Source organism: Urocitellus parryii, chromosome 8 (assembly GCF_045843805.1).
Source record: "Urocitellus parryii isolate mUroPar1 chromosome 8, mUroPar1.hap1, whole genome shotgun sequence".
In the NCBI taxonomy this organism is placed as follows: Eukaryota; Metazoa; Chordata; class Mammalia; order Rodentia; family Sciuridae; genus Urocitellus; species Urocitellus parryii.
The window spans coordinates 125633555-125649180 of NC_135538.1; the positions used below are offsets into that span (position 1 = coordinate 125633555).

The 15626-nt window shown below is 37.4% G+C and overlaps 1 protein-coding gene across 1 annotated transcript in view; it reads left to right on the forward strand.

Moving 5' to 3' along the window:
• The first annotated feature begins 2997 nt into the window (after nt 1–2997).
• LOC144256558 (actin-related protein 3B) overlaps nt 2998–15626 on the forward strand; it is a 56324-nt gene continuing 43695 nt past the window's right edge. The window contains exons 1-3 of the mRNA XM_077801728.1: nt 2998–3049; nt 14745–14867; nt 15451–15563. Coding sequence (XP_077657854.1) covers nt 15492–15563 — 72 coding nt within the window. The 5' untranslated portion in view covers nt 2998–3049; nt 14745–14867; nt 15451–15491. The remainder of the gene's footprint in view (nt 3050–14744; nt 14868–15450; nt 15564–15626) is intronic.

Here is a 15626-nt window from a genome sequence, read left to right on the forward strand (position 1 = left end):
TGTCAATATGTAGTTGAATTTTAGAACTGTGAGCCTAAAAGTGCTCTAGTCCATTTCTGTAGTCTGAGCTCTTGTTGCTTGGGCCACAGTTCTAGTTCAGGTTTCAGAATGGTGGGAAAGAGATGAGACATAGCTATTATCTGTTAATGAATATCTGTTATCTTCTAGTGACTCTAGAGATAACAGATATCCTTCAACAGCTGTGTTTCATGGAGTGTACATTCCATCCCACTGCTCCACAAACCAGATTGGCCATGCTGTACTGCAGAAAGAGTGGAAACTATGGCTTGGGACACAATTTTTTTTTTTTTTTTTTTGGCTACTGGGGATTGAGTCAGGGGCACTTGATTACTGAGCTACATCGGCAGCCCTGTTTTGTATTTTATTTAGAGATAGGGTCTCACTGAGTTTCTTAACGCCTTACTTTTGCTGAGGCTAACTTTAAACTCTTGATCCTCCTGCCTTACCCTCTGGTAACTGCTGGGATTATAGGCATGCACCACACACCCGGCTACTCTTCAAAATTTTAAATAAGAAAATATTTCACAGATACAGAAAAATAATAGAAAGATAAGTGAATCTTATATAATAACAATGTTGTTCTACCATTCTTACATATATTAACCCCATTATCATACTAACTGTAGGAGGTGGGTTGTATTATTATTTCTATTTTCCAGATGGCAAAACTAACACATATGGAAGAAAAGTAACTCCTCCAAATTTGGCAAATGGCTGAACTGGGATTTGAGCTCAGGCAGTCCGGTGCCAAAGTGCATGGTCTTATTAACTAATAAAAAATATAGGAAATAAAAAAAATAATGTAACAGACATGTGTGGTACTTATGGGATTAAATAGAAAGTCTCCAGTCTTTTCTGGTTCCACCATTTTTTTTCCTGACTTTCTGCATCCCCTTTCAGACATTGGTCCCTATCTCAGCAGTTTGACAGTGCTTACCTTTTCTTACACCTGGGAAGAATTCATTCAGATACATGAACTGTCTGCCACATACCAGGCACTGTGAGTAGATGTGCATTTGTGAAGGATCCAGTTCCCTACATCACGGAACTCAAAGTCTTAATGGTGTGGGAAGTTGGATTTACTTAAGTGGTTTAAGTTCAAGTGCATGGTTTCTTTTTAGGGGAGTAAAGTGATAAGACTTGTTAAACACATGATTAGATTTGATGATTTTGGTGGTTTCTGGTCTGCTCATTGGGTTCTATGGGCTGCTTTTGCCTTGGGTTAGTAACTTGTTGACTTAAGTTTATCATCTGGAGTTTATTTCCAGAATGATGATCAAATTGGGGATGATCTAGAACTTTTTGAAGTCTCTGTTGCTCCATTCTGGAAAGTCCCCAGTTCTGGTTTGGCTTAGAAACCTTCCTTTGTGGGTCTGTGGACCTGGGAGTGACTGCTCTAATTGCTTGTGTACCCTTATCCTAGACCTGAAGTCTGTGGACTTGTGAGGGCTTCAGATGGGTCTTATCCTGTCGGGCCAGGATCTCAGGGCTTGGCCTCATCCTGACTGCGGTGACATGAAGAACTTGTATCCCTGGAGGCTGAGCAGTATGGTGTGATTTAAGGACAGCTGACTATTTTTTTTTTCTTCTCCCCAATCCTTCCCATTTACTATGTGTTCAGAAATACTAAGATTACCATATTGTAAAGTACATTTAAAAATCATGAAGTTAAATTATTAATACCATGTGATAAGATCCATTTAAAAATCTCAGGGATAAATCTTTAGAAGTATTACCACATTAAAAGTTTTCAAAAATTTAATATCAAGGGCTGGGGATGTAGCTGAGTGGCAGAGTGCTTGGCTAGCATGCACAAGACCCTGGGTTCAATCCCTACTAGTACAAAACAAAACAAAACAGGCATCTAGAAATAATTAATTGAATAGAATGAGTTCATAAAGCTGCTTTTACACTGCCAAAGCTCTGTTCGGGATCAGTGCTGTTACAGCTTAGGGTGTGGCTGTCCCAACCTGGCTGTGGACGAGAACAGCCCTGATGGGAAGTGCTGAGGAGCCTTCAGTTCACTTGCTACTTCTCAACTATTCCTCTCCAGCAGATGGTAGGAGTGGTGCTTTTTTACCCCTCTTTTTATATTTAGGAAATTAGCAAATGCGTTTGGAACAGATAGTAGTATTTTGGCATTTGTTTTAGTGAAGACTTCTGGAATCTATCGTACAGAATATCTTGACAGAAAACGGGCTTCTTCTGAAATGAAATGATAAAGGAGGTGTTCCTGTCAGATGATTCTCAGAGAGAGCAGTAGCTGTTTCTAGACATATGCATGACATTTTAAAAAAAATTATGTGATCATTTTCTAATCCCCCCCCCGCAAAATACAGGAAGTTTGGGAAATAAATATACTTCCTACAGAACTGTGTGGGAATTAGCCTGCCAAGTTAAATTGGGCTCTTTTTCTGTAGTTCACTGACAGTTTGGCCTTGGGCAACTTAATTAACTTCTCAGTGCCTCTGTTTTCTTATCTGCAAAATAGGAATAACATCAACTTTCCTCATTGCTTTTGTAAAGGTGTATAGAGTATGAAAGTAATTTTAAGTGTCATTAGGGATAAAAATGAAGCTTTTGTGTGTTACTGTATGTGTTGCCATCATTCTAGTAGAAGTTTAGCATTTTAAGTAGCTATAAACTACTTTCTTTGAGCTTTGCCTAGTGGTGCACACCTGTAATCCCAATCACTACCCTGGGCTAGTGAGACCCTGTCTCAAAATAAAAAGTAAGCTGGAGATGTACCTCAGTGGTAAAGCCTTTCTGGGTTCAAGCCCCAGTACAAAAACCAACCAAACCATTCTGCTTTCATTGATATTCAGAGATCACAGAGTTTTAAAAAAATTTTCTAGGGAGTGTTCCGAGGCTCACTATTTTAGGACTTGGAGAACTTGATAATAAAAGACATTGGTGGGATACAGACAAGAACATTGTTATCTAAACCTGTGTTGATGACTTTGTGCTTTTAGGTATACCAAGCTTGGCTACGCAGGCAACACTGAGCCACAGTTCATTATTCCTTCATGTAAGTAAAGCTCTACCCTCGGGTGTTTTAAGGGTTGTGTTTCTCAGCATTCTCATTTCTAAGCATTTCAGTTCTGTTTTCCAAGGCATATTATTTTACTCACCATCTTCTTTTAGAAGATTATTCTAGTTTCTGGGAAGGGCTGGCTATTTTGATGCCTGGTTCCTGAATGTCGCTGTTGGTGGTAGCTATGACCTAACTGCAGTGCTCTAGTCTTTTGGTTCCCCTGAGATAGCCCTTTGTCACTGTCAATGGAGTTTCATCTTGGGTGGTTGGCAGGGGACTTTGATTTAATCATAAATGTCTGAACTGCCTAGAAAAAGTGTGTCTGGGTTTTTAAGGCTAATTTGTAACCTTAAAAAGTACAGTTGTATTAGCTTAGTAACTTCATGTCTATTGAAAGAAAGATATTCACTCTATTGAAAGTTTTTTGTTTTTTTTTTTTTTTTTTTTTTTTTTTTTTTTTTTTTTTTTTTGTGGAAATGAGTGGCCTGCTGCTTTTTTGAGTCCAGAAGTGTTTTGTTGTTTAATTTTTAGTAGAGCACGATAAGCTTAAAAGAAGCACCTCACATTTTGTACAAGTTCCTTCTAGGCACTCTTATTTTCCTAAGGACAGGCTGGTTATTTATAGGTAGAATTCTTGGGTGCTACCTAAATCCTAGGTTATATTTGGAGTGAGTATATCAATCAAGAGTGAAGTAAAGATTGGCCCCTGTATGTAGCTCTTGTAAGATAAGCTCTGATCTTAAAAATTGTAGGTGGTTAGTAGTTGTGTAATGTTATGACAGTCTCTGTGGGCAGGACAGAACTGGGATGGGGTGGATGGAGGGAGCTTGGGTAGACTTTATTGAAGGGAAGGCCAAGGCCTTATTTGATGATTGTGAGTATGAAGATCACTAGAAAGTATACTCCAGATTCCTTGAGAAGATTTAAAGGAACCTTGTTCCAGTTCCTTTCTTACTGGATAACAGACCATGATTTTGATTTTCTTGCTCTAAACACTGATGCCCTAATGGATTATCCCTGATAATAGGCATTATTGGTCTGCTGTATCCTTATTTTAAATTTATAAATGGGAATATTTGTCTGCCAAGGATGCCATAACAAAGTACCCTGCACTGAGTGACTTAAATAATTGATATTTATTTTATCATAGTTCTGGAGGCTCAAAGTCCAAGTTCAAGATGCTCTCATGGTTGATGAGGTCTCTTTTTTCCAGGCTTGCAGAGGGCTACCTTCTTTCTCAGTGATTCCTCACATGGCCTTTTCTTTGTGAATGTGTAGAGGGAGTGGGGCTACTCTGTGGCCTCTCTTCTTGTAAGGCCATACTCCTGTCACATTAGGATTCCATCCTAATTTGATCTTAATTACCTCCCTAAAATTCCTTTCTCCAAATATTATCACATTGGGAGTTAGGGCTTCAGCATTTTTGGGGACATAGTTCAGTTTATAACAATTGACGTTCTGTAGGATGAATCGTCTTTTGTGAATTTATTAATGTGAATGCCCCAGAACTTGATCATTCCATGCTGAGTAGACAGATTAGACTTTCTGACTTTCAAAGCAGGAGGTTAGATTTTAACTTTGTTAAGTGCATCAACTAAAAAAAGACTGACCTTGTACCTTTTGCTTTAATGTGCTGTCATTTAAAACTGTGAGCAGCACTCAGTTGGCTGTGCCATTTAACCTGTCATCATTAATATGGAGGGGAATTGAAGACAGTTGTTAGTGGGATTTCATTCACTGTCAAAAGACGGGCAAGCTCTCAGACTGGGCTGTCAGAACCTTAGCAGTGGCAGAAGCTAGAAGATGACAAACTGTCAAAGAGGTGGGAGTAAAGAATAGTTATGCTGTTGGCTGAAAGTGTTGAGAGAGAAAGATCCCAGAAGGCAAGGTAAGGTGATGCTTGGGCAAAACGGAGGGGGTGGGACAGGCAGAGGGTACTGGTTCCCTTGCTTGGACCACTGCTTGTATTGGTACTGGGAGTGGAACCTGTGTTCTGTGTACAGAGACCTTGTTCTGAAGACAAATTCCAGGAGGTACATGGCATCAAATAAGAAAAGCTGGGCTAGAAGTGTAGCTCAGTGGTAAAGAACTTGACTGAAATGTGCAAGGCCCTGGGTTTAACCCATCACTGAACAATTAGTAAGTAGAAGAAAAGCTTTTGTGCAGAACCAGCTTTTTCTGGTTCTGATGGATCTCGACATGAGATGGTAGTGAGGGAAGGAGAAGCCCCAGTGATATTGGACTGCAAGTGTGGAGAAGGGCCAGGTGTCTCCTTCAGGCACTTTGTTTGGTACATCAAGAGTACTCAGATGGTTTCTGAAGCGTCCGTCTCTCAGGGCCTGGTCCCAGGACTAGACTGGTGCTAAGTCTGTCCCGGGCTCTGCTTTTGTCTGGTTTTATTTGAACTTCTGTGCAGAATTTTCCCAGTTGTTTGAAGAAAGTTCTTTTTCTACTTTTCTTTTTAAATGTTATTGGATAGCTTTGGAAGTCATTGAACAGTTCCACCAGAGGGGTGGATGGTGACCATGTCACATCTAACCTGGGAGGGGAGAGAGCATCAGAAAGGCAGGGACTTTGTGTGTGAGTTGATGTGTGAAGGCCTGGAGGCTGCTAGGACAAAGCTTGATGCCCAGAAGAGAGCTCCGCACGAGTCATGAGATGCTTTTTTTTTTTTTTTCATTAAATAGAGCCTTAAAATTCTGATTTTTCCAAAAAAGTGCCAAAGAATATTAACAAAGACCCATGAACCCACCACCCAGAATGAACATGTTAACTTGTTTCATGTTCATGTCAGAATATAGTCATGCACTCTGTAATGAAGTTTTGGGCAGTGTGAATCGAATATATGACTGGTCTTGTAAGATTGTGTCACCGAGTGACATTGTAGCTGTTTTACTGTGTGTAGCTGTTTTAGTTTGTGCAAAGTGCTTATATGACTGGTCTTGTACACCGAGTGACATGTAGCTGTTTTAGTCAGTACAAATGCGCTCTGTGACCACCACTGAGCTGTGTCTCTCACAAGCTATGCCTGTTGTCAGATGGTGTATAATTCTGAACGACACCTTATGGATGGATCCCAGCCCTCATTTCTTTTCCAGTTCTTTCCCTTTCTTTTCTTGCTTTCTTCCTTCTCTGGTGGATTTTTTCTGGTAGATTTCTAATCCATGTTTTATCTGTACACTATGTATATACAAGAATACATGGTTTTATGAGTTGAAACATTTAAAAAATGATTTCATAGTAACTTTCTGTGTTATGTTTAAAATTCTCCTCAATATTGTTTTTAAAACTTATCACTGATAATATACACAGGTTAAGATCAGAATTCTTATGTGAATATATAGCTTTTTCTTTTTTTTTTAATGGCCCTTTCCCAGTTTTTCTATTTTGCAGAGTAGTTTAGTAGATATCTCCTGAGGTACATGTGCTATTTTCAGAAGAGGAAATAATCAGAGATGGAGTTGTTTCATCAGGTTAGCCCTGCTTCGTCCTTATTAGGTATTGCCAGATTACTTCCAAATAGTGGTTCTGATTTATAACCCATCAGTAGTGTGTGAACGTTTCTGCTTCCATGTGTCCTTGACTTAATTTTGCCAGTCTGATGAATGTAAAATGATGTTTAAAATTTCCATTTTTTGCCAAATGTGGTGGGGCACACCTGTGATCCCAGGAGCTCGGAGGCTGAGGCAGGAGGATTGTGAGTTCAAAGCCAGCCTCAGCAACTTAGCAAGGCTCTTAGAACTCAGTGAGATCGTGTCTCTAAATAAAATAGAAAATAGGGATGGGGATGTTGCTCAGTGGTTAGGAGCCCCTGCTTTCAATCCCTAGTACCCTCACCCACCCCGAATTTACATTTCTTTTGTTGAAGTTGAGCATGATGCCTGTTTATATCTGCCCACTTTTCTCCTGCTTGTTTTGGTCTTTGTTATGGTGTCATGAGAACTCTCCTCTGTGCAAATGCTAATTTGTTGCCAATGTCATATTCTAGTCCATGAGTTTTTTCCCCCTGTGGTGCTGGGGTTTGAACCCTTATTAGTGGCAGGCAATGCTTATCTCTGAGCTGTACTTCTAGCCCTGTATGATTTTTTTTGGTTTCTTTTTCTTTTATTTTATGCTATGACATTTTAAAAGGATTTTTTTTAACATCTAGAAATTTTAAATTTTGATATAGTTAAAATTTTCACTTTTTTCTTTTTTAGTTTTTATTTTGGAAAATATACCCCTACTCCAAGTCATAAAGAATTTCTGTGTTTTCCTCTACAAAAATTTTAAATTAATATCTTGAATATGGTATGAAGGAGATAGCTAATTTGATTTGTTTTACAAATGCAAAGCTTGTTGTCTAAACACCATTTATTGAAGAATACATTTCAAGTTGACATTCTTTTTCAATCATGTTGCGGTAACATTTATGCTTGGGAATATTTTTGGTCTTTGTTTTGTTTCATTGATGTATTTCTCTATTTCTGCTCCAAATATGCAGTGTTGAATACTAGCATTTTTGTCATGTGTCTTTTTTAAAAAAATATTTATTGAGTTGTAGATGAACACACAGTGTGTGTTTTATTTATTTTTATGTGGTGCTGAGGATTGAACCCAGTGCCTCACACATGTGAGGCAAGTGCTTTACCTCTGAGCTACAGCCCCAGCCCCTGTCTTCTGTCTTTATCTAGTAAGTTTGGTTTCTCCTCATCTACTTTCCTTCTTCTCTCCCTTCCTTGTTTTTGAACCCAGGGGCACTTTACTGTTCAGCTACATCTTTTAGCCCTTTTTATTTTTTATTTTGAGCAGTGTCTCTTTCAAAAGTTTCTGAGGGTGGTCTCCCAACTTGTGATCCTCCTCTTTCAACCTTCTGAGTTGCTAGGATTACAGGTGTGCATCACCACAACTAGCTAATTTTTCTTTTAACAATAGCTTTGGCCCTTACTCTTTCCTAAAAATTTTAGAATCAGTTTAAGTGAACTTATGAAGTATTATGGTATTTTGATTAGAGATATGTTATTTATAGATTCGGGAAAAGGTTGACATCACATTGACATTTATGGATAGGAATTGAATATTCCTACTTGGGAATATTTGTAAATTGAATATTTCTATCCATGAATGTATTATGTGTAATTTATTGTTTATTCATGTCTCTTGGGTTTTCAGTAATGTTTATGTATGTTCCTTATAAGTTTATATAATGTTCCTTAAAATTCTTTTACAGACTTTTTGCTAGATTTATTTTTAGTCACCTTTGTGTTTTGTTGCTGTGAAATTAAAAAAATATATATATATTTTCAAAGTAGTCCTTGCCTACAGACAGGAGCGCTACTGAGTGTTGCAAGTTGTTCTTGACTCCAGCCTCTGAGAGTCCTCAGAGTTTTCTGTGCAGCCTTTTGTATTGCCTGTAAATAATGGTCATGTTCTCTCTTCCTTCCTAGCTTTCTGTGTTTCCTTTCTGCTAAAGTAGTGACCAAGACTGGGGATAGCAGGTGCTCTTGTGTTTCTGACTTCAGAGAGAATAAGACTTTAGTGTTTCATTAGTGATTGCTCTAGGTTTTGTGGAACCTTTATCAGGTTAAATAGTGCTCTTCTATTCCTAATTTAACCAGAGTGTTTTGTTTTTTAACCATGAGTGTTGACCTTTACTTAAGGATTTTTCTTTTATTTATTTATTTATATATCACAGTAGAATGAAGGCTTTTTATTTGTTGAATTGATCACATAGTTGTGCACTTTTGTGCTTCTTAATGTGATGGATTATATTAATACATTTTCAAGCATTGAACAGTTATTAATTTTATCTTTGGGATAAATCCTACTTGATTATGAAATACAGGTACATGCTGAACTATATTTGCAAATATTTACTGCCACTCAGTGATGGGGGATATATTAGGCGACTTTGTCCTTATGTGAACATCATAGATTGTCCTTGAACTAAGATGACTATGACCTTACTTGATGATGTAATTTTGTGGGACAATAGTCAAGTAAAATGTGCTGTCCATTGTTGACTGAAGCATTTTTGTGTGGTATATGACTAAATTTAGGATTTTTGCATCAATGTTCAAAAGTCTATACTTTCGTTTCTTACACATTTTTTGTCTGGTTTGTGTATCAGGATGATACTGATTTCATAAAATAAATTTGTTAGCTTTTTAAATCTCTGGAACAATTTGTATAAGATAGGAATTATTTATTTCTTGAAGTTTTAGTAAAATGGGTAGCATTATTTTGAGAAATACATTAGATATTTTCAATCTTATTAATTTATTGGAGATTAGATCTTGCAGTGTTGCCGGGCTGGTCTTGAACTCCTGAGTTCAAGCTCCCCTGCTTCCGTCTCCAAGTAGCTGGATTACTGGGGCGATATATCTCTCTATATCTCTCTATATATGTATGATTTTTTTTTTTAAAAAAATTACTGGTGGAGTATTTTTTTAAAAAGTTTGTTCTTATTAGTTATACATGACAGTAGAATGCATTTTGACACATCATATGTGGTGTGTTTCTTAATTTCTGTGCCAAGTACAGAATCATAAGTCCTTACGTGTATTATTCCTTATATATGCTCTCTCTAATAATCTTCCTTAGATTATCCTCAGATTGTCCTCAAATTTCTTGGCCCTGGAGTCTGTCTCTTCTAGCTACTCAAAATTTTTTATCCATACTTTGTTTTTTTTTAAACTAAAGAACTTGTTCTTTACTAAGTTTGAGAACATTTTTCTTTATTAAGTTTAATCTTGTTAGTTTGATCATCATTAAAACTGAGGTGTTTTATAATTTAGATTGTTTAAATCATTTGTGAGCTTTATTTTACATTATTTTATTTTGAAATAATTGTTGATTCATGGGAAGTTGCAAAGGTAGTTTAGAAAAGTCCCGTGTATTCTTTACTTGGTTTATCCCGAAGATCACATCTACAGTGTTAGAGCCGGGGATCTAGTATGGTACAGTATGTGTGCACAGTTCTGTGTGTTTGTAATTGTTCCCTGAAGGGTTTTATGATGGCTCCTCCAATCCTTGCTTGACAATTGTGGTATCTGTGTCATCTTGGTTTGTCAATTGTTTTTCACTAGTATTGTTTCAGTTGAGTCGTCCCCAATTGTTTCTTTGGTGAAATTGATCTGTCTTATCAAAACCTGAACATTTTGGGTGTATGCTTTGAGATTCTGATCTTATTTTAAGGGGGATGCCTCTTCATGACTGCCAGTGTGGTGTCAGAGTCAGGCTCCCCATTTGGCCTTTGTGGATACCCAGTTGGAGAGGGTCTCAGAGTTAGTACTGGGTGGATGGAAGTCAGGATTTTGAAGCAGGCTGTGGGTCCTGGGAATAGTTGGGGTGAAACAGGTCATTATTTTATGAGAAACATGGGCAATCTAGTCTCTTGGAAATATTTCTTTATTTTGTTCCTAAGGACTATTTGGGCTATATCTTGGCTTTCATAGATATATATGAAAAAAGATCTTGAGTATAAATTTTATGCACATACATATATAACTTATTTATTTTGAGTTTAATTCTTGCAGTTTTGCTGTATAGTTTTTTTTTTCTTTTGCCCTCAAATACTCGGTTAAACTTAAAGGATATCATGGGTTGCAGAATCATTTTTTCCTTCATCTCTTAGCAATTTTTTATAGCGACTTGGCAGTTTAAATTTACATTTATATATATTAGGTTTGATTCTGCCCAGAGGATAGAATCTGAGATCTGCTGCAAGCCTTCTTGCCAGTTGCCCTTGGGAATATCCAACACATATATCAGATGGTTCTGTGTGGTGTCTGTCAGTATGCCCTTGATTTCGTAGTCAGTTTTTTTTTTTTAAAGTGGGCTAAAGGACTGTTTTATAAATCAGTTCTTTTTTAAAAAAAAAATCATTAGAGCATTATAGTTATACACAGTAGTTGGGTACATTTTGACAGAATTGTACATGCAAAGAATTTGATTTCATTTCCCATTCCCTTCCTTTCTTATTTTGTTCCCTCTTCCTCTACTCTACTGATTTTACTTTCACTTGTTTATTTTTCTCTCCTTTTTTTGTGGTGCTGGGGATCTAAACCCTGGGCCTTATACATGTGAGGCAAGTACTCTACCAACTGAGCTATATTCGCAGTCCCTCACTAGTTTATTTTTGATTGGCAGTTTCTACAAATAAATAAACAAATTCCCTGTGGAACATTTATATGCACATATAACACAGTTTTGTTAAATTCATTCCTTATTTCCTCCCCTTTCCCATCCTTCCTCCCTCTTGCTCTCTTTCTGTTCCACTTATTTTCCCTATATCTTTATGATATCTGATCTCCCCTGCCTTCTTTCTCCTTTTTTAAAAATTGCTCTAGCTTCCACATATGACAGAATATTTTATCTGACCCTTGGTTTTCTGAGTCGGCTTATTTCACTTAGCAAATCAGTAAAACCACTTTGGAAAGCAGTGTGGAGATTCCTCAAAAATCTAGGAATGGAACCACCATATGACCCAGCTATTCTACTCCTTAGTACTTATAGACAATAACTAAAGTCAGCATGCTATAGTGATACAGCCACTTCACTGTTATAGCAATACAATTCACAAGAGCCAAGTTATGGAATCATCCCAGATGCCTGTCAATAAATTAATGGATCAAGAAAATGTGGTACATATACGGAGTTCTACTCAGCCATAAAGAAGAATGAAATAATAGCAGTCTCATGGTCAGTTTTCAGAGAGGGGTTTCATTTCCTGCTGTGGACTGCCTTGTTAGTTTTGGCCCCTAGACTGTTGCAGCCACAAGGCCTCAATGCTCCAGAGGCTCCAGGGCTTTGCTTCTCTCCTGCTTGCTTCAGTGATTCAGGGTTCTGTCCTTTGGGCTTATGCCCAATTTTTATAACTGGAAAGCTGAGAATTTATTTTTATTATTTTAGGAGGTGCTAAAGATTAAACCCGGGGCCTTGTGCATGCTAGGCAGATGCTCTACCATTTAGCTACATTCCCAGACCTTTTTATTTTTTTATTTTTCCTTGTAGCAGGGATCAAACCCAGGAGTTCTTAACTGATGAGTCACATCCCAGCCTTTTTAAAATTTTTCTTTCTTTCTTTCTTTCTTTCTTTCTTTCTTTCTTTCTTTCTTTTTTTTTTTATGATGCTGGGAATTAAACAAGGCAAGCATTCTACCAATTGAAAAATATCCCCAGCCCATCTTTTTAATTTTTTATTTTGAGAAAGGGTCTTGCTAAGTTTCTTAGGACCTTGCTAAATTGCTGAGGCTGGCTTTGAACTTGTAATCCTCCTGTCTCAATCTTGTAAGCTGCTAGAATTATAGGTGGGTTCCACTGTGCCTGGTTTTAAAATTTTATTTTTGATGTAGGGTCTTACTTAGTTACCCAAGTTGGCCTGGAACTTGTGATCTTCCTGCCTCTTCCTCTTAAGTAGCTGGTATTTTGGGTATGTGCCACCTAGGAATTATTGGATAAGCACATTTTTATAATGTTTCTTAGTTTCTGTCCTAAGTGATTAAATTTCAGTTCCTCTCAAGTATCTAGCCAGTCATATTTGTAGTCTCCACACTTGTGTAGATAAATTTTTTAAAAAAATATTTTTTAATTGTAGATGGACACATACCTTTATTTATTTTTATGTGGTGCTGATGATCAAACGAAGTGCCTCATACATGCTAGGCAAGTGCTCTACCACTGAGCTACAAGTACTCCAGCCCTTTGTGTAGATAATATTTATTGAGTACTACTCTATAGCAGGTTCTCTACTAAGCACTCCACAAATGATAGGCAGTTTAATCCTCAGCCCTGCCAGGTAAGTGGTGGGATGTGAAATGTAGAGGTGGTATTTGGAGCCTCAGGTCAGCTAGCTTTAAATGCTGATCCCAGCCTGCAAACCATGGCTTATTTAACTTCAAAGTCTACTCCTTCCACGACATGAAGCCTTCATGTGGAAAAATAAAGTTGGCTGGTCTATTTGAAGAATTAGTTCATATCAGAGACACTATATTTACCTTTCTCTGAAATCTAGTCACAAGCATTTTGATGTTTTAATTATGAGAAACTTTGTGTAGCACTGGTTGGTGCTAGAGAGCTAGGGTTTCACCAAAAATACAGTAAGCCAATAGTGAAATTCCATTAGTGTAGTTATGGGGTTAGGCTTATGTTAGAATTATTTAGGTATAGTTTGAACATTTTCCAAATCCACAATGAATATTTTAGTGCAGTAGAATATTAGTTTAACAAATATTTCTGTAATGCCTACTCTGATAGTAACCATCTGCTTAGGAGCCAATCTTGGCTTAGTCTCTCAGAAGCTGTGTGACCTTGGTCATTTGTTAAGCCTCCACCTCTTTGAAGGTGAAATCATAGCACTTACCTGTGAATTCAGCTGTCATGGGCACTAAATGAAGTAGTGCACGAAAAGAAACTTAGCAGTGCTCAACTAATGTAAGCTACTATTATTGACATATTTGCCTGCCATTGGAAACAGTAAAAGACTTATGGTTATTTGACTTAAAGAAATTTGCAGTCTTGCCAAAAGTGATGATGTACCTGTAATCCCAGCTATTCAGGATGCTGAGGCAGGAGGATCACAACTTTAAGGACAGCCTGGGCAACTTAAGAACTGTCTCAAAATAAAAAATAAAAGAAGGGCTGGGGATGTAGCTCAGTGGTAGACTACCCCTGGATTCAATCCCCAGTTCCACCAAAAAACCCAAAATACAAAAAAAAAAAAAAAACCTACAGTCTCATTGGTAGACTAATGTCAAACATTTAAAATTATTTGTGAAAAATGACTTACTGGAAGTTTAGGGCTAGTGGAAACATTAGAAACACTAATTAAACATTAGGAACACTTCACAGGAGTGGTGACCCAGAGACGGAGTGGCCAGTGGGAGCTTATGGGAGCTTAGTGTGTGATGGGGTATGGAGTTTGAGTTAGAAATTGAATCTGTGAAGGTTTTTACAGTTTGTTAGATGTTACATTCTAGAATGAAGTTTTACATGATTATTTAGGATCTTATTAAAAATGTGCAGCCATTGGTTACTGTTTGATGATTGTGCTCTTTGCAACAGATACTAGCCAGCACCTTTTAGTTTTTCTTTTCTTTTTCTTTTTTTTTTAAATAACTTTATTTTATTTATTTATATGTGGTGCTAAGGATTGAACCCACGGCCTTCCAGGTGCCAGGCGAGTGTTCCACTGCTGAGCCACAACCCCAGCCCCTGGTTTTTCTTTTTAATGGGATATCACAGCTTTTTGTTTCCCCCTTTTAACAAGACTAGACATTTTTAAAGCTGTGTGATGTAGTATTTTATAAAATGATTAAGAGTATATAGAAATAATGTTTCAGTTTACTCTCCTTTTCTGTATTATACAGAATTTTGTCCCCTCTATACTGTATTAAAAATTTTAAACCATTGGTATATAATCCATAGGAATTTTACTTACTATCTTGAGGGATTTTCCTGAGAGATTTAGTATCATACCTTCTGTTTAAAAGCCCAGTTCCTTTGTACCATTCTGAAAAAATAACTCATTTCTGTATCATATGCTCATTGGCAGTGTCTTTTCTGTGAGTACCCTTAACCTCAGATAAAACTGTAACATGGAAAATTTACTTATACATAGGTAGGGGTTATATTTTTCTTTCTTGGTATTTCACATAAATGTGGATACTGATGGAGATCTTTTTGCTTTTTTTATTGTTTTATTATTAAGGTATTGCCATCAGAGAGTCAGCACAGGTGGTTGACCAAGCCCAAAGGAGAGTGTTGAGGGGCGTTGATGACCTTGACTTTTTCATAGGAGATGAAGCCATCAATAAGCCTACCTATGCTACAAAGGGAAATTTCTGACAGGAGTTTACCTGTTTAAGTGCCAAACCAACAACAGAATAGTAAATAGAATGCAGAATGGTTGGATGTCTAGAAATTGTGCTTGTGAGCTGTGGAATATAGTGTTATTCTTACATTTGAGTTGGATATGGTTGTTTTGAATAGGTGTATTTTTGAGTGGTGAATCACATGAATTAACAAAGACCTGGCATGCAAAATTGACTCAGGGAACATGGAGTCACACTTGAAAGCAAAATCTGCTTTCCTGGAAAATTACTGGTTGACTAATGAACCTGTCAGATATGGAAAATTGCAGATTGAGTCATTAACAAGAAACACTAACATTATTTAAGTAGATATTTCTTCTTCTTCTTCTAAAAAAAAAAGAGCCGGGCACCAGATCCAGTTGTGGTGGAGCTGCATCTGCCTCCCCTGTGGAGGCGATTCTTTGTACTGAGAAGTGGGTGGTGTGGAGTATGAGCAGCATGTAGGTAGTTTTTTAATAAGGCCTGTTGTTTCTTCTCATGGTTAACACACAGCCTCGGGACTGTTGCTCTGATTGTTTCCAACATTTTGGTTTCTCTTGCTTCAGTGGCCAATTCGACATGGAATCATTGAAGACTGGGATCTTATGGAAAGGTTCATGGAACAAGTGGTTTTCAAATACCTTAGAGCTGAATCTGAGGACCATTATTTTTTAATGGTGAGTAATTGGCAACTAATGGGAATATATTCTTGTAAACTGTAAGTTCCAGATGCTTAGATT